The sequence below is a fragment of the Heliangelus exortis genome, chromosome 3 (genome assembly GCF_036169615.1).
Source record: "Heliangelus exortis chromosome 3, bHelExo1.hap1, whole genome shotgun sequence".
In the NCBI taxonomy this organism is placed as follows: domain Eukaryota; kingdom Metazoa; phylum Chordata; class Aves; order Apodiformes; family Trochilidae; genus Heliangelus; species Heliangelus exortis.
In genome coordinates, this window is record NC_092424.1 from 100,619,638 (window position 1) to 100,645,570 (window position 25,933).

General features: G+C 36.7%; 1 protein-coding gene across 8 annotated transcripts in view; it reads left to right on the forward strand.

Annotated features, from left to right (window-relative positions):
• LPIN1 (lipin 1) overlaps positions 1–25,933 on the forward strand; it is a 75,729-nt gene that overhangs the window by 39,787 nt on the left and 10,009 nt on the right. For 4 of the 8 annotated variants that reach the window (XM_071741929.1, XM_071741928.1, XM_071741935.1 and 1 more), the window contains 16 exons: positions 742–942; positions 2,183–2,278; positions 3,574–3,908; positions 4,272–4,391; positions 5,234–5,341; positions 7,817–7,946; positions 8,508–8,814; positions 10,057–10,150; positions 11,470–11,657; positions 12,771–12,864; positions 14,370–14,439; positions 16,918–17,010; positions 18,373–18,446; positions 20,784–20,928; positions 22,640–22,788; positions 24,320–24,406. In XM_071741929.1, coding sequence (XP_071598030.1) covers positions 742–942; positions 2,183–2,278; positions 3,574–3,908; positions 4,272–4,391; positions 5,234–5,341; positions 7,817–7,946; positions 8,508–8,814; positions 10,057–10,150; positions 11,470–11,657; positions 12,771–12,864; positions 14,370–14,439; positions 16,918–17,010; positions 18,373–18,446; positions 20,784–20,928; positions 22,640–22,788; positions 24,320–24,406 — 2,291 coding nt within the window. The remainder of the gene's footprint in view (positions 1–741; positions 943–2,182; positions 2,279–3,573; positions 3,909–4,271; positions 4,392–5,233; positions 5,342–7,816; positions 7,947–8,507; positions 8,815–10,056; positions 10,151–11,469; positions 11,658–12,770; positions 12,865–14,369; positions 14,440–16,917; positions 17,011–18,372; positions 18,447–20,783; positions 20,929–22,639; positions 22,789–24,319; positions 24,407–25,933) is intronic. The other 4 variants (XM_071741930.1, XM_071741932.1, XM_071741934.1 and 1 more) reach the window with 1 other exon arrangement.

Consider the following 25,933-nt stretch of genomic DNA (forward strand, 5'->3'; position numbering starts at 1 on the left):
ACAAGGTATGCATTGACAGAGTTGAAACTAAATACTTAATATTAAATAGAACCATAAGCAGGGGATATCACTTCAACCATCAACACATACATAATTTTTAATTGAACTGCTGATACCAAAAGGCTGTTTTAAAACAAAGACAGTAAAGTTGTATTAGGAAGCATTCTTAAGTTCAGACTGTCTGGATTGAAGGTTGCTTGTCAAATCTTATCACATATCTATTGTGCGTATGCATTATAATAATCTTTTAATGGAAGACATTTCTGTAAAGTGGGAAAATAATCTTTAACTTCAGTGTAGTGGAAAATTAGATCTGCTTAAAAGCATTCACTTCCCCTGCCCTTAAAAGCCTGTAGAAATACATGAGAAAAGTCTATTGTGGAGAGGACGGTAAATGATAGAAGATGTTATTTTGGAAGTAATGCACTTCAGAGATAACTGGAGACATTTATGAGCTGCAGACTGACAGTGGTTTTGGTTTCAACTGATTTTACAAATTTTAGAAGTTTGTTACAATTCTCTGACTTATAAGGTCTCTCTTGCTTTTTTCTTTTAATAGCTCTGTACAAACTTGTGTCAGATATAAACTGTTTTAAGTTGGGAAATTCTGATTATAAGTGAAGTTGTTAATATGTGAAACAGGAGAACACCCCACTGCTGGAACCACCATCTCTTGAATGTCTTTAAAATATATAGCAGGGTTCCAAAATCTTATTTGTTCTATCTTTTTTTGCCTTCTAGGTCCAAACCATGAATTACGTTGGACAGTTAGCAGGGCAAGTATTTGTAACTGTGAAGGAGCTCTATAAGGGACTAAACCCAGCCACATTGTCAGGATGTATAGATATAATTGTTGTACGACAGCCAGATGGAAATCTTCAGTGTTCCCCTTTCCATGTACGCTTTGGGAAAATGGGAGTTCTACGTTCTAGGGAGAAAGTGGTAAGAAAATTGACAATTTTGCTGTCTTCTGTCCGTGGGTTAACTCTAATAGCATGAAAGTTACTGAATGTTCTGTGGTATTGTGCTCAAGGTTTTGTTTAACAGCTCTATAAAAAGTGTCTAAATTGAGGCAAGGTTCTATTAAAATGGTAGTTATCTGATTCTTGCATTTCAGAGTACTGACTATAATAAAAAAATAACCAAGCCATGGCATTTGTAACATTTATTTTCAATAAAGCAAGATTTTTAATTTCTAATTTGGGTTTACACCAGATTTCATTAGTGACTGTGTATTAAGAACCCTTTGTTTAACAAGTTTGATGATAGTTATAAAAAGGGAGGTAATAGTGAAGTGATAATTTCAGATAAAATGTTGAGGTTAATTGAAACTAGAAAATGCAGTGAAGACCTTGATAGAAATGTAACAAGACTGAATGACCTGGAAATATGACACCAGATGCAGAGTTGCCAATGAGTTGTGCATGACAGATTATTTTAGGAAATAATTTCAGGTCTAGGTTCTAATGTTCTATAATAGCTCAGAAGAAAGATCCTAATGTCATCGTGGACATTGTTAAATTCTTATGTAAATCAGAAAGGAAAGGAATTCCAATATTTAGTATGGGTAGGAATTGATAACATTACCATTTCAATGTAGGCTTGTCCAAGTATCTGAAAAAAATTAAAGTGAAAATGGAGTTGGTGACAAGAGTGGTCACAGGCAAAGCGAGAGAACATCCTGAAAAGAAATGGGTTGTGTAGTGGTGAAGTAAACGTGGAAAAAATAGACACATGAATTGTGTTGAGAATGTAAAACAACTTTGCTTATTTGTGCTTCTCATGCTTTAAAGAGAAATCTGTTTAATGAAGTTGAAGGACAGCATATTAAGAATTTGCATGTGGAAGTACTACTCAAACTATTCAAAATTAGGCTATGAATTAAAAGAGGAAAAAGATTTGAGTGGTGAGTGAAGTGTTCAGAAAAGATTCAAGGCTTTATAGAATGGCTATAAACTTTCCTGGGTGGAGGAGAAAGGGCAATGACCTGAATAAGCTACAAAAACATTTTGACAAGTAATGGCCTTGTGAAGGGGTTAGGAGAGCTCACTACTTTATGTTTATTATAAGATTTCCTACACTTTTATGAGAAGCATTTGCCCTATGACAGCTGTAGAACAGCTAAACAAGAACTGTGTCCTTAAACTAGTTTTCATATAAGAATGCATTTCTTTTCTTCCAGGTTGACATAGAAATTAATGGAGAGGCTGTAGACTTGCACATGAAACTAGGAGACAATGGAGAGGCCTTTTTTGTGCAGGAGATGGATAACGATCAGGTAAGAGTCAAAACTAATTTCAATTTGTTAAAAAATTCAATGCCCGCTCTTCAGAGTAATTTTTGAGTTTAGGAACTTTGAAAAATTCACCGTTACCTAATTTGTAATTTTGAAAATTTATGGACAATTTTCTGCTGTGGAAATTCAATACTGTGCAGTTACTTTGGTTTTTCAGTTGCTGAGATTTGGAAAATCTAAAGAAAATAATCACATAACTGAAAAAGAAATCATAGTTTATGTGCATACCAATGTGTGAACAGAGAGAACGTGCAGAAGGTGTGCTCAAACGTGCATGCTCAGAAGGTGTGTACAAAAGGTTAATATGTCCATGGACCTGTTTTTTTCAGAAATTTTTCCTTTGAACCTGTGCACTCATCAGAATACCAGTAAAATTGTACATGCTTTATAACCATCTGTGTACACAGTAATTCTGGTATTCACAAAAGATGTGATCTTGCAACTACTATTCAGGTGAAAATATATTTAAATGAGAATGTCTGCTCTTGAGCTGGACAGTAAATACTAGGCTAAATAAGTTATGGTCACACTAATTTTGAATACTCCACATGAAATGTAACATACATTTTTACAGTAATTTATCTTCAGATATTCCCAATAATTTTTGTCACTGTCTAGAGTGGGATGAGTTTTCAAAATCTTAAAGTAAATATGATGTTACTAGTCTCAGGTGAGAGCTGTGTGTACATGCATTCCAGTATTCATCCCTATATCTTTATGTTTAAATCTTCTGATCTTTGTATTTAAATCTTCTGTGTGGTAACTGACAATTGCTAGAAATACTTCCATGAATGTCTAGAGATTTGTATATATCTTATATATATATATATTTATATATATATATTTATATATATTTGTATATATATTAGTTTGTGTGACTAAGTTATAAACTGCTGACCTATATGATTACTATCTGTTAGCTGAGTTGTGAAGGTAAGCTGGATTTTATAAAATTTTCAGGTCATGAACTATGATTTTGTTTCTGTTCTGTATCTAGCATTTGGTGGAGAGAGTGATGCCATAACCTGGCTGATACTAGGTTCTGAGAAGAACCTTTTTACTGAGAGTGTTGTTCCTGTCTTGTCTAAGGAGATGCAGATATGGAACAATATCCATATACTATAGGATCATACTGGTCATCAAGATGTCTAATAATTTTTTACTTTTCTGAGAAATAAATGGCTTAGATTTTTGCAATTGTACATAGGTTTTAGAACCAGATTTATGACTGGAGGAGGAACTAATATGTTGCATGGTTTGAATTTTTTCTTTCTCAGGAGGTAATTCCTTTTCATCTTGCCACATCTCCCATTCTGTCTGAGGGAAGTGCTTTAATGGAAGTTCAGCTTAAGAGGAACTCCATAGACAGGATAAGAAACCTGGACACCAGTGCATCCTCACAGCTATCACCCCAAGCCTATGGATCCCAGCCTTTGACTGAAACATCTCCATCCTGTAGCTCTGTGAAAAAAAGGAGGAAAAAGAGGAGGAAGTCTACCCATAAAATAGACAGCTTAAAACGAGAAGGCAATGGAGACACCTCAGAAGATGAAGATATGTTTCCTATAGAGATTAGCTCAGAGGAAGAAAAAGAACCATTGGATGATTCAAGGTATCAGAGTGAAATTGAGATATGTAATGGAAACCTACTGTAAGGTTTATGTTCCATTCAATACCTTCTAATAGTCATTTCAGTCTATGTCTCTACAGATGGCTGATCAACATGTTTCTTTAAGAAAAAGCTTGAGGCTAGAATGCTATGGGGAATGTTAGTAATAAAAATAATGAAAATTACATTAGAAACATAAGAACAGTTCTTCATCATGCTGTGAATCAGATTACATTTCTCTGTCTCCTTTTATTTCAGTTTTTACTAGGTCTTCTCTAGAGAAGAGGGTTTTTTTATTATTTGAAGTGTATGAGAGTTCATTAATCAAGTATGGCTTTTAAATGTCACATCTCTCCCTATACCTAGAATCCCTGTTCCAGATGCGTTTCTTGATGATGCATCTGTCATAAAGGCTCCAGCAGTTACTACATTTTCTCAGTCTGCATCTTACCCTAATTCAGATGGAGAATGGTCATCTCTTCAAAGGTACGTTTCTGACTGTACAGCTCTCAATAATCTTCCTCTTTCATTAAACTCACATATGTCAGTGCTATATGGAGTCTTACTAAAAATTTGGGTGTCAAACATGGTCACTGTCAGCTACTAGATGAGTGCTGTCAGTATTTGAAACCAGGTAGTGGTTATCTTTGTTCTTGATTCAACAAATGGATGCATAAAAATGCAGGTCCATGAATTCTGAAGAATATATCTGGTAATGCCACTGTTTGCATATAAATACTGTAGAGAGGATCTTTGCTTGATACGTACACCTTAGAAGGACTTCAGTGAATGCAATTATCTAGTATTTTGAGTATAATCCTTTTGAGAACTTGTAATATTGGAATTGATGTATAAAATAAGAGTTTCATAATGAATAAGAATGTGAGCTTTTTGTTTCCTTTCAAAGCTAATCTATTGAATTGCAGTTAGATGGACATGAAAAGTTTATTTTGCGAAAAGAAAAAAATATAGTATTTTCTTACTTTTTCCCATATTTGTACACGGGAATATCTTTGATAATGAAACAGATCAGTTTTGACCTCCTTTCTTGTGTCTGTGGAACACTGTCAAAAAGGGACAATTCTGCACTGACTGTAAAGCTTAACATGATTAGCTTCACCAGTCTGGTGATAGCATGTCAATACCCTGCCCCTTCAATGGCTTTTTCAACAGCAGATTGTCTTTGCTTCTTGTTTTGCAGTATTCTGGATTTTGAAAACTCTAGATGTAAATTCAGCATTCATGTAGCTGAAAGAGCTTTTATGTTAATCAGCACTTGTGAATAATGACACCCTGTTTTTCTTTTTACCAACATGCTGTGCTGCCAGTAAGCCTATAGATTGCACAGGGCAATCCTCTCTTCTCACAGCTCCAGCAGACGGAGGGCTATCTAGCTCTTGTCCTCAACAGTCTCTTCACTTTTCTCCTCCACACAGGTAGAACAGTTGTCCTTCCTCTTTTCTGGGCTGCTTTTTAATAATTTTAACACATAATAAACTCTTGACACATTAACAGTATATGAACTTTGTTGAACTTACAACTGCACTTACAGCTAACCCAGGCATTTTGAAAAAAAGTGATGTTGAAAACCACTTCCTTTGCTTGCTTCTTTGTGAGCTTAAACTGGAGGTAAATTACCTTGATGAATCATCAATAAAACGAGGATGATTAAAATAAAATTAGGCCAATAAAAACCCGGCTTAAATCTGAAGTTGATTGGCATTATAAAAAAAAGGAAGATTTTAGCTAGTGAAAATTTACATTCCTCTGAAGATAGGATATTTCCATTTGGCTTTGTAACCATCTGTGTTTGTAAACTAGAGAGATTATTGTTGCTGTTCCAGGAGGGTATTAGTTAGAGAGAGCATCTATTGAGTATTAAACAAACAGGAAAAATTAAAGGTATTCTTCTGTAATGCAAAACCAACTTTCATCAGGAGGCCACCAACCCTGTATTAGTGTTTGTGAGTGGCATAGAAAATCCCAGTTCCAGATGATAGAAGGAACAAGAATCCTTTAGTATCCTTTTATACAAACAAAATAATTTATCCTGTTTGCCTTGTGGATGCATGTTTGCAGTCTGATTTGGTCTTGGGCCTTTTAGATTAAGGTGGCATTGCAGTGATAATTCTGGTCTACCTGAGGTTTTTTTGGCATTTACCTACAAGGAGAAATCAACTGAAAGGAATTCTGAACATTTTGTCATTTTATTATTACTAAGTCCTTGTGTTTTGTTGTACAGAAAAGTAGTATTTATAGAATGAGAATTAAGATGTCTCTATGGTACTTGTGTCAAAAGTTGAGTAGATAGTATGTATTTTGTGTACTTTGTTTTGGGAGAGTGGGAGTTAAATTCTCACCCTGTTCCAAACTCACTGTGGTTATACTTGTAGCTATATCTACACTGAATCAATAACCCAGATGTGTGCATGGATCACTGGGCAGACTTTGACATCAAGAGCCTTCTCAGAGGATAATTCTGCCTGTTTTAATGTACACACATACACAAGTGCTGTATTTCTGGCACTGGCATGTGTGTCTAGGAATATACATTGTGATTCTTGGTACTCAGAAGCCTCGGCTTCTTCCCCACTTGGGTGTTCTGCATTTTCAGGGAAAATTATAGAGAACACAAGTTCCCTTCACACATACACAACCCCTCCCCCACTCCTGTACATCAGTGTTCTTACTTCAAAATGCAGAGATCCTGGCTCAAACAGAAGCAACACCATTATTCTCTCATGTCATTTGGCAGGATAAGCGAACCTGGGATGAACAGACACCAAAACCCAGGCTGGAGATTTTTCTAAGTAAACAGTAGATATTTCAAAGATGACAACGTGTTTAGGGGACATAGTAACTCCTGCAGTGACCAGGCTTCCTTAAATCTAGATGTTTTGAGCTTAAAGCAGCAGTAGAAGCATTATTGCCTGCTGATATTTTCTGAAGTGCCTGAGCTCCTGATTTCCAAGGTTTCAGTGAGACAGGGATCTACAGGAGTGAGTCCAAGACCTAAGAGGATGATTAAGAGACTTGAACATCTCTCCTATGAAGAAAGACTGAGAGACTTGGGGCTGTTTAGCCTTGAGAAAAGAAGGCTAAAAGGGGATCTTATTAATGTCCGTAAATATCTGAGGGGAGGGTCTCAAGAGGAAGGGTTCAGGCTCTTTTTGGTGGTACCCACTGATAAGTCAAGGAATAATGGGTATAAGCTAGAACACAGCAAGTTCCACCTCAACATGAGGAGAAACTTTACTGTGAGGGTGACAGAGCTCTGGAACAGACCACCCACAGAGGTTGTGAAGTCTTCTTCTCTGGAGACAGAGAACTGCCTGGATGCATTTCTGTGTGGCCTGCTCTAGGAGATCCTGCTTTAGCAGGGTGGTTGGACTAGATCATCTCTAGAGGTCTCTTCCAACCCCTAACTTTCTATGATTCTGTGATTCTATGAATGGGCCCTAGATACATGGAAACTACTGAAAGTCCTACAAAGTGGGAGATGTATGAGTTGTAGAAAAACCCACCAGGCATTTCTTGAATCCTTAGTTTCCCTATATCATGCATCTGAGGGAAGAACTCTTCAAGTTAATAGAAGTGAGCAATCATCTGGATTTCTTAGTCTTAATTTATTGTTTAGTCAGGATAAAGTGTCTTTTTGAGTGTCCATTTTCTGCACTTTGTATTCATTATAACAGTACTAACATCTCTTCGTCTACTGCCTCTAGTACCATCCGTGTGCTTTTTTCCACATAGAAAACAAAAAGTCCTCCTGAAATGTTCATCTCCAGTGCCCTTGTTCCATCTCTTTCAGGTTGGCTAATGATTGTTTAGATCTTCAGTGCTTTGAGTAGCTATCAGTTTGGAAAATGTTACTTTTGCTTCTGTAATATTTTTTGTTTGTTTTTCTTCAGCCTATCAGGTTCACGCCCTCCTACTCCTCAAAGTGATTCAGAATTAGTCAGTAAACCCACGGACAGAAGTGGATCGAAGAATAATCCCCACATGCACTGGGCATGGGGAGAGCTACCCCAGGCTGCAAAGGTATCCAGAGTAATTTAATTCCTACTAGTATCTCTTGTGCTGTAATGGGCATGTGCTTCTTATATTGCAAACTGCTGAAGAGGAAACGGATCCTGTTTTTACCTAAAATTTGCAATGTTTATGTAATAGAATTGCTTCTTGCTCCTTAGAGAATATAGGAAAGTTCCTTGTACTGCAGATGTTTTCAATACCACTGATAGGCAGTAGAAAATGAGGAAGTACCTGAGACCTTATCTTATAAACTAGGATTTGCACAGGAAGGGAGGAGGGCAGGGTGGGATCTGTGATGTGCAGCCTGGCAGGTCAGTGGGAAATGAAGGCTGTAGAACACATTGCAGAACAAATGTTTCCTGGCCCTGGGTTAGAGAGGAATTTTGTTGAAGCAAATGCACATCAGAGAGGTCTTTTGTACACTACAGTCTCCACCTCAATTAGTGGTGGCTTTCTGCTGCAGTTGGTTTTGATTCTGATATCACTGGAGTGAAGAGAACAAGTTTTAAACTCTGATGGTGGCATTTTTTAAGAGCTTTTCTCTTTTGCTCTGTTTATTTTTCCTCACAGGCCAGCTTTCTGCTCAAAGCAAAGGAACCCAGCATAGTGGATGTAAATCCTTCTGAAAGCACTCACTTTCGGGTCATCCAGAGTTCTCCTGTAGAGGAGTTTGAGACTGTAGCTCCTCCACCTGACCTTGGACAAGCAGCAGCAACTGCTGATGAAAGTGAGCCCTTACCTGCTGATGCAAATAAGTCAGAGTTAGAGTCTCCAGGAGCAGCTGTGGCACCATTGTCTGCCAATGAAGAATTAAAACAATCTACAGCTTGCTCATCCCAACCAGCTGGCAAGACAGATTCCCCTTCCAGAAAAAAAGGTAAACCTTTTGATCCTGCACTTTTGTATGTATGATTTTGTCTTTAAATTTCACAGTGATAAAGCACCTCATTGTAATTTAAATTAATTTGTGCCCTAAAGGCACTTTCAGATCTGTAAAGGAGTAAGTTTTGGAAAGAACCTTCAAAAACTCAGCAGGCTATTAACAGGAGCTATGAAGCAAGGTGGAAGATTCTTCCTGGTCTGGGATTTTTGGCAGCTCTGCATGAATGAGGAAGGCTGCAAACCTTAATCCAAATTAATCCCTATTTGACATATTCAGAGACCTCACTTTTTGGTAAAAGCACTCTGTAGATCTACTGGTTCACCAGCTCTGACAGGTTTCTGAGTTATGTGTCACTGGTAATTATGAAACCTCTCTGCTCTGTCACAAAGTTTTGGTATGGCTTTTGCACAGACAACAGATCTGCTCTAAAATAAGGTGAATTTCACCTTCTGTGTGTTATATGTCCTGTCCTGAATTTGTGAAATATAACTCCATCTGCTTTTCTCCTTCTTAATTTCTGGCCTCTCTGTCAATGATGTGTTACAATCTTCATATTAAATTTATTTTTTTTACAAATGTTATTAAATGTTAAAGCTCTGATTGGTCTATAATTATGTAAGGCCTTGCAGTGGTCAGCTGTCTAGATAGATGCACCAGCAATAACAGGACAGCAATAACTCTGTGACTAGTAAAAAACCTAGGAGGGTTGTCCTGTCCCCTGCAGTGGTGCATGTGCACACACAACACATGAGTTGCACATGTAAGGTGATGAACCATGAGTTGTCTCCATACCAAGCCAGCTGTAGTGTATTATTGTAGTCTCTTATTTCCCCGGTGCAAGGTAGGACTGAAGATCAGTTTTCAGCGAGTAAAAGCTGTCAGTGCCTTGCTGTGATAATAGACCTACACAAATATGCAGAAAGTTTTCCTTTTGCTGTTATTCATACAGTGACCACTGATTTCCAATTCCTGGTGCTTTTGTCTGGGGTAGGGTTTTGTCACCATACTTCAAAACCAGTCCTGCTTCCCATTTTGCATATTCAAAGTCCGAACGATCCATATGAGCAACTACTTGTGCAATTTTTGGCAGTACCATCTTAAACAAATACCATTTGCAAACTGCTATAATATGTCTGGTTTCTCAATCTTAAAACAAATACATAAGCTGTATTAACATTTCTGGCTTGTTACTCAGAAAATGCTCATTAATAGGCTTATTTCTGCCATCCCTTACAGACAAACGAAGCCGGCATCTTGGTGCTGATGGTGTCTATTTAGATGACCTCACTGACATGGATCCAGAAGTTGCTGCACTTTATTTTCCCAAAAAGTATGTGTCCTTTGCTTATATTTTTTAACTATATAAAGATCACTTGTCACCTTTCAGATTTAGATCAAAACCTTCACTGCCAACCAGTTAAGGTCTCTTTTACAGAGTCCAAGCAGAGGTGAAGGCAGGACAATGAAACTCAGTAGAGAGGAATATTAGAGGTTTTGCAAGGCTCTGCAGTTGGGGCTGAGAAGTGTGCTTGAGACTGATTTTCTATTTTGGTTAATTAAACATCGTGTATGGATTGTGGATTGTTATGTAATGTACAGTGATGTTTGTGAGTGTTACTCACATGCCCTGGGAGAGCAGTTGGCCTTGGGATATATTTATCTCTGTGTCCTTGCTTAACATACCTTACTGGTAATAGTATTGGCACAAAATTAGTGCTTTCATGTAGTTCTGCTGTGGGTGATCGATCACCTATGAATATAAGTATTAGAAAAGAATTTTTGGAAGATGCATGACAGTTTTGTCTATGAAAATTTTGCATCCTAAACATAAAATTTCCACTGTTTTCTGCTATTTATGAGGGCCTCTTATAACATTTATAGTCCTTTCTTTCCACATTGTATTACAGTTTGGCTAAAGTAATTGAGCAACAAGTGATGTACCTTGCAGATTTTATTTTTCTTTCTTGCTTAAACACAGCTGCTGTAGTATTAGCATTTCTATAAAATTAAGAAAGATTAGTAATATGGAGAAAAAAAGATGGATTGAAAAATCTTTTCTCATATATTAGTATAAATCTGGAATGGAGAGCAGAGTTTGGTAAGCCTGCACTTTGTAACAACAATCTCATCTATGCACAGATTTTTAAGTGGGTATAGTGTTTTACTGTTTCTTAAAATTTTAATCCTAGTAGAGTATATGTAGAGTATTGTGTATTTTTTTGTCATGGATGTATAATTAAAAACATACACAACCTTTGTTTTGGATTTAGCTGTTAGTTCATATAATTAATATAAAATAAATAATAAACTTATTTATTTATTCTTGTTCCTGTGCAGAATCAGTGCTCTATAAACTCTGCTTATCATAGCATTACTTGACTACTAAGATTGTATAGTTCATTGTCTTATTTTTCCTGTCTCTCGTAAATACATTTAACTATAAATATACCTGCCTAGTTTAGGCAAGTAGAAGTAATCTAATATTTGAGGGTACCTGAGGCATAGTTAGTTGAAAATGTATGGCAAAACAAAGCAAATTCCTTCTTTTTTTTCACCATTCTTTTTTCTTACATAGTGTGAAATGTAAATGTTGCTAGTGTATTTGGTAATGAATACATAAGGGATAAATTCCTGTTTCTTCTTTTCCAGTGGAGATAATGTCCAAAGCAAGAACACGAACGACGCGGGGCCACGGTCTGCTAGCAACTCCCCACAGTCTGTTGGGAGCTCAGGTGTTGACAGTGGAGCTGAAAGCACCTCGGATGGAATTCGAGATTTGCCCTCAATTGCCATTTCTCTCTGCGGAGGCCTTACTGACAACAAAGAAATAACCAAAGGTACCAACTCACTCTCAGTAATAGGCATGTGCTGGCAGCCAAGTGTTAGCATCCTATACCGAGGAAGCAGTGCCCTCCTGTGGCTGAACTGGAGAAAATGCTGAGAAGATAAATACTGTCCCTGTAATGCTAGGTTTACTGGAATTTTTCATACTTAAAATAGTAGACTTATATAAGACTTAGGATCTTTAACACATTTTAATAATAAAATATATGACTATTTTTTAAAAAATATGTAATTGGAATTTTTTTTTTCTTGAAAGTACTGCACTTTGTATAACAATAGTGTTAATCGTGATTTTGCCACTTGGTAGAGTAAACAGCTAGGAAATCCACAGCTGCTGGTAGCAGGAATGAGAAAGGTGGTCTGTAAATGGGAACACTGTGAGGAGAACTTGTAAACTTTAACCTGAATTCCTGTTCTACCTCTGCAAAAGATTTCTTGTGTGTCTTTTAGGTAAGCTATTTTTAGTACCCTGTACCTTAAACTTTGAGCACATAATGTGATGATAAATGGGTTAAGACTTGTACTTCCCTCAGTGATACGGTGTCATAAAATTATACAAACCTGATGTTTAGAAGCTGGTTATTAAAACGTTTCAAATATACTTTGATATACTGGAGCTGCATCATTATCTGAATCACTTGTGAATTATAGATTTTGTGAAAGGAGCCTTAGCTGGTGGAAGAGTTATCTATTCATAGACATTTTCAGTTTTCTGTCAGCCTCACAAGTTTCTGACTGTTGGTTTACATACACATAGAGCCCATTAGTTCCTGCTCCTAACATGGACAGGTGAACAGTGAAACATTTCTTTGCCTTGCTTAGAAGCCTGATTTTTCTTCCTCACAGTTCCATCCCTGAGCTTTCAGTTAGCTTGTGTTTTCAATATGAAAGATATCCATCAGCTAACAAAGAAACCATCAGCATTTTCCAAGATTGAGACTCTCTGAATATCTTGTTCTGTAATACTGCTAATTGTGTTACCCTAGTAATGAAGGGCTGGCCCTGTCTGTGAAACCTATGTGTCAGAAATGCTAAGAGGTTTAGATTGGCTCCCTCTAGGCATCTAATAATGCATGCTTTACATATGTAATTTTTTCTCCCCACAGAAGAATTTTTAGAACATGCAGTAACATATCAGCAGTTTGTGGACAATCCTGCTATAATTGACGACCCTAACCTTGTGGTTAAGATTGGAAATAAGTAAGTACATTTTGGGAACAAAATATCTTAGTGTGCTAACAAAACCACTTCTGTGGTACTTCAGTGCATAAGATCAGTTTAACCATAGCTGGAAAATAGGTTTTGAATGTTCATAGCTTAGCTTCATCCAGGAAGAGTCAACTCTCTAGTGAATCAGGCTCCTCTAGTTAACTTTCCTCCTTCAAATTGAAAGTGAAGAACAGTTTCAGATAATCTGCTACAACTGACTGGCAGAAGATGCTGGAACAGGTTGCCCGGAGAAGCTGTAGCTGTCCAGTCACTGGAAGTGTTCAAGGCCAGGTTGGATGGGGCTTGGAGCTACATGGTCTAGTGGGAGGTGTCCCGTCATGGCAGATGGATTTGGAACTAGATGATCTTTAAGGTCCCTTCATAATTCTATGAATTTGAATTTCAGGAAGCTAGTATTAAGTGTTGATAGTGTTCACACACAATTAACAGAGTAAAGATGAAATAGGATGTGAACTTGTGAAGGCTTGCCTTGAGCCAGTGTGTATATTTTTTACATGGATATGGAAGTCTGCAAGCACTCTGTGCCCAGCAGTTTGTCTGTATATATACTGAGTGTTTTGCTAATATGCCTCCGTGGAATCATTGCTTTTCAAGACTTGTCAAACTTAACCCAGAGTATGAAACTTCTATTTCTGCAAGGCTAAGGCATTAATTTCATATGTTTATATTGTGGGCAGAAGCATAGAACTATAGTCTTATGCCAATTATAGCTTTTTTGGAGGTTGTTTTAACTTCAGAGCTTCCTGCACCTGGCATGCAGTGTTACAGAGTAGAGGAGAGATAATGGCATTGTGCTGCACTTGAAGGTGGCTACCCTAAGTCACAGACGTTGCTTGTGCTAATCTGAGGTGTCTGGTGCATCCTGATGTGATAGTTTGTATGTGCCAGTACGTTGCAGTCTCATGCCTCACCCTCTTAATGGGGTGAGGTGAGTCACCTATTTCTTCCCTGGCATAGTTCTCTGAACTTGATGGTAAAGTTTACCTACCTACTGATATACTGGGAATAATACTTAGTGAGGATCTTACTGTCATGTTCTCTGGACATTGCATGAGTGTCAGCTTCCCTAGACAGGTGATAATACTGCGTTTATCCTACTGTCTCTAAGATTTGACTCATGTTAAGCACAAAGTAGCAAAAGCTTGACACCTTACAGACCATGGCCCTTAACTTTTCTGTCCTTACTTGGTGGTAAAACAGTAAAAAACACTTTGTAAAACATGCAGCTCATGCTATGATAATGTTGTATAGGAGGGGTGTGAGGAACACCTAACAAACACCCTTTCTATTGAAGGCCTAGTTTCTCTTGCATACCCTGAGAAGTGTATGCTGTGAATACCTGTGAACATACTATGAAATGAGGTAGGTCTGCTGTGCTAAAGAGGCTAAATGGCTTTAATGGTAAATACTTGGTAGATTGTGAATTGGAACCTTGGGATTACAAAATTCCGTAATCATCTCTCTTGCCTGCCTAGGTACTACAACTGGACAACAGCTGGTCCCCTTCTGCTGGCAATGCAGGCATTCCAGAGACCTTTGCCAAAGGTGAGATTGAACATGAAGGTTGGTCAGGGGAGGATGTTGCATTCTGCCATTTATTAAGGCAGGGAGGGGTTTGTTGTACAGAAGAATCTGCACATCAGTAGTATCTGTCCTCACATAACCATCTAGTTTATGCTAAGGGCTAAGTAAGCAGCACTAAATTTGGTCTCTGAATGTGTTTATTTGCTAGGCTAAGATAATTAGAAACATTTTGAAGGAAAAAAACCTTCCTGTTTTCTTCATTTATATGGATAGTAAACATACATAAATCAAACTATGTGTTTGCTGTAACTGAATATTTGGTGACTACTTTCAATTTAATATATATAAAGCATATATTATCAAATAAAAATTAGAGGCCAGGATTTTTAACTTCAGGGCATAAGCTTTGACTACTAGGTAAGGGAGGCCTGTAGCTTGCTAGTTTTCTATTTCTCAGCTGGCTGTTCATAACCAACCCAGGTAGGTAGTGGCAGATAGTTATGACTGTGTGACATATATTAAATGTGTTGATGAATTTGGTCAAATCCCACATGACCTGGTGTGTCACCAGTGGCAGTAATTTCTATCCTGGTTAACCGTAGATATAATTGATTTTGGAACATTATCTTCCTTCTGCAGTTTGCTGCATGTCACATATTTTGGGTTTAATCACTGTGGATTCAAATGCTGTGTTGCCATCATCTTGGGATAAAAATTTCTTCAAGGCTCAAAAGACTCTAAATACCACTAAACTGATCCTAAAAGTCCCAAACATCTGGTAAACCTAGCTTGAATTTCTAGGATGTCAGAGAGCCAAATATTGTGCTTTACTGAAATTATTCTAGTAATCATCAAAGGTGGGATTCATCCCATGGAACTCAAATGCCTGCAGAAGGTATAAAATTATCCCACTCAGTATTTGTTGGGCACTTCCACAGAGTGATTCAGACATTGATACAGGCCTATTGGATCTTCAGTGGCAGTAAAGATAATGCAAGGTAACTGCATTTTGAAGTAAACACTTTGATGCCTGGGCCAAATGCTTTGGGGTTTGCTCAGGATAGATGGTTAACTTCTATTCTGAATGCTGATCACTTTGTAGACAGTGCAGTCTTAATCTAACGGAGAAGCCAGTGTATATAGTTGGAACAGTCTATATGATTGGGAAGGTTTACTTGGCTGAACCTCTGAAACTAAAATTATTTACACTACCAGTCATCCAACTGGTTTCCTTAATGACTTGTTAATGAGATTTTTGGTTAGTTGTAATAGGGGAACTGTGGAACTGAAATACTAAGATATGAGGCTAATACTATGAGGCTTCATAAAGTGATTGAAAACTGGAGGTCTTGCAAAAAACCCCACTAAAAATCAATAGGATGTCTGCTTGAAGTTCTCCATATGTTAGAGAACCTCCTTAAATTATAGCCATTGTTCTCAACAGTTGCATTCCATTCCAACAGTTGCTCCACCTGTGCCTTCTTTTGCTTCTTTTTCTTTAGAAAGTTTCAACTTATGTGCTCAACTTTATTCCTCTGTCATTTCTTTTTTTTGTCGTATGCTTTATGTAGTATAGTGAAGACAATCAATGGCAAAACTTAGGAAGGGGTTGTGTTGTCTCATGCATTAGTTGAACTCAACTTCAACTTTCTCTTAATTCTTAATTCCTAAAATTAATTGGAATGAATTTTTTTTTTTTTTTTTAAATCACAGGTGACTATCACCTTTGTTTGGGTTTTTTTTTTTGTCTTACATTGAAGGCTATCATCCCAGAAAGCCAGTGGCTAGGCTATTTTAAGGCACACCAAATACTGTGCCCACCTTTACTGTAAAATTTTCCCTTTTTGTCCTTTGCTTGCTCTTTGAATGAAAGAATTCAGCTCTCCATGTTACAATACATAAGGCTCCAGTCATGAGTATTGAAAGAATGAGATCTGGTATATGTGAAGGATGAAAAGAAGCTAGGGTTAAAAAAAAACAAACCAACAATTCTAATATTGTCAGTCAAATTAATAGCATCATGGTTAGCTAATTTGAAAGCTAGTAACTTTGCTTTTTTCCATACTGCTGATTAACTATGAACTTTGTAATTATGAGAATAACTATCTTGCATGTTTTGCATGAGAGCTCTTTGAGGAAATGTATTTTTGCATTTTAAAAAAAATATAATTAACACTGAGTAACCAGCATAAAACCAGTAGGGTTTCCATTCTAGACATTATACTAATACCTTTTTTATGCTTTTTTCTTCTTTGATTTTATCTCTTTTTCATTTTCCTTTTAACAATACCATAAGTATTCATGCTTAAGTTACTTCAGAGCAGCTCTGGATACCATTAGATTTTGTTTTAGTAGAATTTATGGTCCACAGACAGTATGTTTGCTTTTACTCTATTTATTATCAGTTAAAATTGTGTTATTTGCACTTTCTTTCATTTACATACATCAGGTTGTCCTTTGTTTCGTTTTCTTTTTTATGTTACCATCCATTTATCACAGGCTACTGTGGAATCTATAATGAGGGACAAGATGCCCAAAAAGGGTGGAAGGTGGTGGTTTTCATGGCGAGGGAGGAACAGCACTATTAAAGAGGTAAGTTTAAGAAGGAAGTAGAGTTGCCTTCTGGTTGCAGTAGGAAAGCTGGATACTTTCATATTCATCCTTCAGAACTTTGCTTCTGTGAGGAACAATATTCAATTTGACTGAGGCTCTTACACATTAAAAGATGCCTGTACAAGGTCTTAAGCCTGGCTTCTTTTGACTTCAGAAACATTTGAATCAGACCATACCTGAAATATTTGCCTGCAGTGTTTTGGTTCTGCATTTATTTTCATTACACAAACCTGAGGTGGTATTATCTGATGGTTAAATTTGCTTGGGATCCTGGAATCAAAGAGCTATGCTACTAATTTAATGTTCTCATGAATATTACCTACCTTTCTGCAGCATTTTTTTTTTGATAGCTGAAGAACAGACGTATTTTATGAGTAGCCTGACCTGTAAAATTCGGCAAAACCTGAGATGGAAAACTTACTATATATTAGTTTTAAAGTCTTTAATTTAAATTTCTTCTCTAAGAATTAAGAGTTTACGGTAGCAGCCTTAAAGCCATGGGTGAACATTAAAGAACAGTGAAAACCTCAAAACTTTATATGAAATACTGATCTCCTGTCTAGACATATTTAATCTTTAATGCTGTCTTATAAAACCTCTTCATATTAATTTCTACCATTGAAACATTAGTACTTGAGGGGAGAAAATGACTTCTGATACATTTTTATGGTTGTGCCTCAGTGAATGAACTTTTTTAGCCTTGCATGAAATAACTTTTATACTGATCTATGGCTATGAGCTTCAGAGCATGAGATTTTAGATGTTACAGTTTGTAGAAGCTTTTAGAATTTCTCTCTGAGTAAAAGTATTTGGTTATCTGTTGAGCTGTGGCAGCTATACATGGATAAGGGAATATATTGTTTGTGTCTCATAAAATCATTCACTATTTAAAAATCTTGTAGTATGAAACAGACAGATTTCTACTTAAGGTAAACAGAGTTTGTAAAATTTTATTGGATCAAAGATTTTAATGATTCTATGAAAAGTTATTTTATTTTTTATTCTAGTTAGTTAAGGTACACGAACTTGAGTAGTTAGTTATAGGACAGATTCCAGAACTAAATGTGAAACAGTCCTAAATGTGATATGGTGTGTTGCTGTATTTCTTCCTTGCAAAAGTAAATCCTAATTATTTTTTGAGCTTTATATTAGCACTTTTTATTTATTTTTAAGCCTTTATTTTTTAAGGAAACCATAAAGTTCTTTGTTGCCTACATGTGAGGAAAACAAACAGATTTTTACCAAGTCTACATAGGACAGAATTTGATTTTCAAATATTTTTCTTAAAACTCTTTCTTCCGGCCCAACAGGGGATGCTTCTCATACTTGTATTTTTTACAGGAAACAAAGCCAAACCAAGGTATGAGTGGGAGTGGACTTACAGGAGGCTCTTCACAGATGAGCATGGCAAACAGGTATCCCCAACATTATCTGTACTTGAAATGAGCAGGAGCTGCCTTTTAATGAAAAAAACCTCTTATATTTAAACAAAGAAATACTGGACCAGTGAAATGTATTCAATTTGTGCAGATGTGAAGGCTCTACCCATGGCAGGGTTGCAAACACTGTGATTGTGCTCTGGCATTTCTGCAGTTTGACTGCAGCACTGTGACAGCTCCTTGGAAAAAACCAAACAGTTCTCTGAAAGTATAGGTATCCTTCTAGAGTTTTCAAGGAGAATCACAGATTGCCCCATGCTGTTGTCACACCCCAATTGCTAAAATTTGTGGTTTACTTATCCTTATGGCCTGACAACTTAATTTGTTTCTGTATATTTAGGGAAGACCCAGGTCTAAGACTTTCATGGTTTTCTGTTAACTCTTTGTTCTCCTTTTCATGTTTGCCCAGAACATCTCCTTCAGGAGGGTTCTGCAAGATGAGGTTTAATTTGCTTTGGAAGCTTTGGAGAGAGGAGTTATCCAGGGACAGCTCTTCTACCTTGACCCTTTTTGGTGCATGCAGATGTTACTGTAAAGCCACCACATCTGTGTGCTGTCTGCACTTAGCTCTGAAAATGGCCAGATTCAAATGTGCTTTATGCTGTTTAAGTTCAGTACAAGGATTACATTTATGAAACAAAAAGACATTAGCCATCACTCTTTCTAGAGGTCAGCAATTGCAGTCCAGGCAGATGTAGTAGAAAGAGGATTTCTTATTCTTTAGCTGTTACCTCAATGGCCTCTTTCGAGTTTGAAAACACAGCATAAATGGGAAAGGCTGATTTTCTTTTTAAGGGTGACAAGTGACATTTAGGTCTGTTTCTTACATGGTTGTGTAAAGGTAAGTTTTAAAGTGGTGTTAAGACTTCAAGCAGATTAGATTCTCAAAGTGTTGTTCTTTGTTTAAATTTTAACTGACCTTAGAAATCTGTCAGTAAGAATTTATTGATTGCAAGCAAAATGTGACAAGTGGGACATTAAGTAAAGCTTTGTGATGTGATGTGATGTTAGAAAGGATAAGATAGACTTCTAAATGTTGCTAGTAGTGACATGGGGTACCTTGGTGTTAAATCAAGACTTTCCAAGTTCAAACAAGATCGAGATCTGATCAAAAAAGAAACCAAATACTGTTTTTAAAATGAGATTTGTAGCATTAAAAAGTGTATTTTACCTTCCACCTAAGGTGATAGATTTTTTTACTGTAGGAAAACTTTTCTCTAAAGAAAAATATCTTTAACAAATTTTTGAAAAAAGGGTTATAGCACAAAAAAAATTAAAAATCCTGATGTATATTTAAAGAGAATTGATTAAAGGAACTTTTATTCAACATATCCTGAATGGGGTTATCCTGCAAGTCCTGGAAAAGAATAATAAAAATGATCTGAAGTTGCCCTTTGAAAGAAAAGGATGTAATAAAAATTTCAATAATATGAATTCTTTTTAATTAACTGCTGAGCTCTTTGAGGATGGAGAGAAGGGAGGGAAGAGAAAGCCACTGTAACAAATACCTCCTTCTTCTTAGCACTGGAATTTTTGTAGTTGGAGTTTTAAATGTTATTATTTTTTTACCACTATACGGTTTGTGAGATGGTATGGCACATGAATTTTCATCTGTTAAATTTAAGTAAGGAAAAGTATTTCACAGACTGTCCAGGCTTAGCAGTTTGGGCAGACCACAAACCTAAGGACAGGACTACTCTCTATTCTGCTCCCTCCTCCCACAAAGGGAACATAAAAGGGGGATAAAGACAGGAGACTTTAGGGTGGAAACTGAAGACAATAGGATGCAGATTTACTGACACAGGGTAAAGGTAGTAACATAAGGGATAAAGTATCAAAAAATACACATATGTATATATATATATACACACACACAACCTGATAGATCCGGGCTCTGAAGAGCACGTGGGGAGCTGGTGGTAAAGGAGTGCAGGGGAAGAGCAGCGCAGCCAGGAGGGAGAGGGCTTCCTGACCTATATAGGGAGCAGGGAATGGGAGGGAGTAGACCCCTCTGTGTTCTGCCCCTCTCAGAGTCTGAAAGCCCTCCTGCTTTAGTTCTTCAAATTGAAACGATGACATAGACAAGTGAATGGCTAGAACAATCAAAGTATGTATAGTGGGAAGCATCACTGAATGAAGATTTGGCACTTCATTGATACTTTTGAAGCACTGATGTGAATGACCTCCTGTGAGACTGTACTTAGGGGCAGAGAATCAATGACTTATTTGTTGACTCACTGTAAATGCATTTTTAATGGATACTGAGATGCATTTACTGACATACCATCATTTTCTGTGTGTGCACTGTTCCAGAATAAAAGATGAATCTTCTTCAAGTGACGAAGACCCCAGAGCTGCTAAACAAAACCTTGGGTCATTACAAAGCAACTCAAGTCATCTCTCGTTATTGTCTGGAATTGGTTACAAAAAAACACTTCGACTCACTTCTGACCAGCTTGTGAGTTAATTTTACATCCTTCTCCTGAAATGTCATTTCTAATACAACATGAACAATACTGTTATTCAGGTTTGCAAAGCCTAATTAGCTTTTACGTCATGTATTTAAGTCTCCATTGTGTTATATTTAAAAATAAATAAATATTTCCCTTCTCTTTTCATTATTAAACACTGGTGCTTACCTTGCAGCAAGTGCTGTTCAGAGATTGGGAAGCATGGCATCACAATTAGAAAAATATAAAAATATAAAAATTAAATTCCAGTCCACCTGTATAAGTGGACTGGAACCATGTCCTTTTTTGTATTGTATGTGTATGTATAATGTCTCTTTTTTTCCTTTTTCCTTTTTCCTTTTTCCTTTTTCCTTTTTCCTTTTTCCTTTTTCCTTTTTCCTTTTTCCTTTTTCCTTTTTCCTTTTTCCTTTTTCCTTTTTCCTTTTTCCTTTTTCCTTTTTCCTTTTTCCTTTTTCCTTTTTCCTTTCTTTTTATTTTTTATTCATGTTCTCCTTTCTTTTCTGATCCCATGCTAGGCAAACAGCCACAATTCACATAAATACAGTTTTCTATTAGTAACTTCTGAAAGAGCAGCTTAAAAATTTACTATGAGGCTAGGCTGTTAATTTCTTTGGAGCCAGTTCTCCTTCTCTATGGCAAAGGTGTTTTGACTAATGGTGATAAAACTGTTACAGTTTTGTGTTCTTCACGATCCAATTTGATCTGGAAAAATGGGCTACTTCAGGGAAATACTTTTTGTCATCTTATCTACAGCCAATTAATTTTCTGAAGGAAACCCACACAAGGCATACAGCATTAAACAGCCCATCACTCACTGCCTGAATAATCTGTAAGAAATATAAAATTTTCCCAAGAGACAGGTGGGATGTGTAGGTAATTTTCTGCAGCAAACAGAAAGGATTACACAAATATATTGATGCTTTTCAGATCCAGAAACCTTGCATAAATTAGCTGAATCTTAAACTACTTTTAGATTGGTTTCTTGATGAAACAGTGGGTGAGACTCATCAGTTACCTGTCAGTGGTTTTGCATTCTTACCTCCTTTTCACTTTTAAACTCACCAAACAATTGCAGTGAAATACAACTAAGAGAAAGAGACATTTAAAGTATTTAACTCCTGTGGGTTTAGAAAATGAGTGGTTAGGTCCACAAATAGATTCAAATCAGTTCCCAGTGTGTTGCTAAGTGACACAGGAGACAGTGAGAGGGAAGGGCAGGGAGGAAAGAGGAAATCTGGTGGGGACTGTAGGGTAATGGTTCATATGGTATGAGAGCTGGGTTATTACAGGGAAGAGATGTGATATCAATAGAACAGAAATCTACATATAAACACACTTTTTAGAGTTCATGGAATGCCTTGTTATGCACATTTCTCTCTGCATATCTATCTGTATTGCAGAATGGAAAAAACCCATAGGTAGTCCCTGTTCCATATTTTGTTAACCTTGATGTGAACTTTTCAGGAATATTTTTTTTCTTTTTTTTTTTTTGGTTGCTTGTTTGTTTTTTTCTGCTCCATAAATCAATGCTTAATATGTATGGCACAGGGCAAACTTCTGCTATTGTTAAGCAATAGCTCTGCTGAAAGCAGTAAGATTTGGGGTGACCAGGACAATGATCATCTGTGACTTTGTGTTTGCACTGTGTCCATTTCATACGCTCAGTTTGTCGATTATCTTGCTGATTATGTCTTGCAGAAAAGCTTGAAACTCAAGAATGGCCCAAATGATGTCACCTTTAGTGTTACAACACAGTATCAAGGCACTTGCCGCTGTGAAGGGACTATTTACCTGTGGAATTGGGATGAGAAAGTTATTATTTCTGACATCGATGGAACAATCACACGGTGAGTTCAGGAACGAGAGAGGGTTTCTCTACAAGGACAAGTTTGTGCAACTAAAGGAAAAAATAATTAACAGGAAATTTTGAGAAATTAACAGGGAATCATCACATGCTGATGTTTTGTGGTGTATGTTTATTTGAGTTTCAAACAATGCAAGAATCGTTAGCTGAATCTTAATTTCATAAAGACACATATCATATGTGCCCATTATTTGTTTCCTATTGGTATTTCACAACAGTCTTCACAGTAGTATTGGAAAACCTTCTGCAAAATTAAAACCTTTTGGCTGCATCATGTTTATGAAGTAAATTGGATACATTAAAAAGAAGCCTATAAATTCTGTTTTAAAAGGCATTACTGGGGCTTTCCAGTGAGAGGCATTAGTGTTTAGAAGACAAGACTCACAAAATCCATGTAAGAATTTAAATGTGATAGAAAGTTTCAGATTATTGTTTCAGGTAAACCCCACAATTTTGGAGTGACTGAAAAGATTCACTCACTTACTGATCTTTATTATTTGTTTAACACTGGGTGAAACATTTGTGTGTGGAACAAGGAAATATAGTAAAATAAATGGTTTTCTTTAGACTGTTAAAAATGAAATCTAAAATTTTAAAATTATTTCTTTTTAAGATCAAACTTAGGTATATTAAATTAGAAAAAAGAAAAAAAATAGTATCCAAGAGCAGTCTGGGATGAACTAAACTATAATACTTGATTTTAAATTCTTCTCTTCCCTTTATAAGGCAAAGTTGTTCTATTTCTGTGCCAGCATAAATGAATACCCACCCCTGCTCCCCCCCCCCCCCCTTTTTCTTTGTAAGCTTCATTAAAGTGAATGGGACTTGCTCTTCTCTCTGCTATTGAGCTGAGCAGAGAGTTACTGAATCACATCACCTTACAGTCCTGTTGCAAATCCATTCTAAGCTGCTGTCCAGTGTTTTCTCTCTAAGATGCAAGATGTTTAGGTTGTGTATTTCTTGCTTTGTATCTGTATAATGCTTAGTCAAGTGAGGTGGTCATCTGTTTAAGCTTTTATATGCTACCATAATGTAATTAATTTTTTCTCATGTAAAACTGGAAATTCATTAAAACCAGTATAAGTATTTCATACTTTATATGTGAAGTAAGCTAGAAACTGTGTTATAATACTTGTAGTTTCCCATAAACTGTCCTTATGATTTACTCAGAAAATATTTAAGTAAATCTCAAAATATATGCTTAGTACTGACCAGCCTTGTACATAGGTCTGATTAATAGCATATATGTTGTAACTTTCTTGTTACCTTAGAAGCTTATCCATGAAAAGAAGTCCTGGGGCACAAGAGTAATTAAAACGACATGGCCAAGGGTGAGCGTGTCAGTCTAAAAGAAATGGGAATAAAATGATCTTCTGATCACAATCAGTACCATACAGAAAACTGTATTTTCCCTAGCCACTAACTAGTTAAGGCTTTGTATTAGCCTCATCTCTTCTGTAAGTATTGCTTTTTTTTTTTTTGCAGTTCAGTTATATTGTTTTTCTGTCATTCAGGTCAGATACTTTAGGTCATATTTTGCCTACTCTTGGAAAAGACTGGACACACCAAGGGATTGCAAAGTTGTACCATAAAGTGAGCCAGTGAGTATTCATTAAATCTGTTCATGCATCTGTGGCTTGTTTGTGTTTATTCACTTGCAAATAAAAATTAAAATTTCTTTAGATTTGTATCAAGCTATAAAGGTAACAATTGCATCGATGTCTTGTCACTTCAGTGATGCTTACACAATCTAAACATCTGCTGTGTAATACAGAGCAAAGCCTGCTTTGTGATGTCAAAAGCAAAAGCCCCCTACCAGTGAGTAGTGATTCCTCTTCCACCTATCCCAAACAGATAGCTACATTTAGTTCCAAAAACTATAGTAGTCTGAAGTAGTTGTGCAGTTGCATCAAGTGGAACTTTTTTGAAATCTGGGAGTTGCAGCAGCATTAGTTTGTAAGTTACTTTTAAATCTTCCCTCCTTGTTGAGCAGACTGTGACATGCAAAGAGACTGTTTACCCCAGAGTGGTCACTGGAGGTGGAGTACTTGCCAGACTTCACTCACTCGGAGACATGCAGGGGTGAAATGTAAAACACATAGGATGAATCAGTTTATCAATTTTCTGGGAGTTCTGTCATTTTCCACTGAGCAGAAAGGGAGTTTAGTGAAACAGCTTAGGCTTGAGCTGTCTGAACAGCCCAGGCTTCTAGTCAAGCAAGATAAAACTCACCTTTAAAGCAGAGCATGATGGCTTATCTTGATTAAAGATGGATCCATTTTGGAAACTCACTGCTAGCATTCTTGTTTTATTTGTTTTATAAATAACTATGAGCTTTGAAGCTGTTGATGATGACTTTTATTACTGATGATTATACAATTTATTTTGTTATGTTGGTATATAAATATTTGGGTTTAATTCCATTATTAAGCCATTGTCAGTCTAAAAAAAACTTTGTGTCATTGGTTAATTTCAGGAGTAGGTTATAAGTACATAAAGTGCAATTTAAAGGCACTGAAAATCAGTAAGACACATGCTGTGAAGAATCTGAGGAGCTGGCTTGTACCTGCCAACCCCAGCATGAGCTGCTATGTCATAGTTCAGTAGCTCCGGTGCCTGTTAGTCCACATTAATAAATACCTTCTGTGCTTCTGTGGGTTGGAAGGACCAGGATTCATCATATTTACTTGTGGCTTATTCACTCTGTACACAGAGAAGAGGCATCTTCAAAAAATAGCTTAATACACCTGAGATCTAATGTTCTGAAAAAATTTTTTTTTCCCATTAGCTCTTGAAATATTGGGCAGCAGTAGATCAGTTGTGCTTTAGTTCAGGTAATGCCATTGACAGGGAGAGTACCCTGGTATGATTTAGAACAATATATTCCAAAAAACTGAGATATTTCCTCTGATGAATGTGAACAGGAGAAAAACAATCAGAAAAACTGGCTCACATCAGGTGTTGTGTTGAAATGCTTCTAGGTGAGCAAGTCTTGTGCAATAGTACAGATGCACTGATGGTTCCTTGGATGCATTTTGCCATGTAGTCCATGCAATGTAGTCCAATGTAGTTAATTATGTAGTGGATAGATATTACAGCTGAACAGGATATAAATATTCAATAGCTAG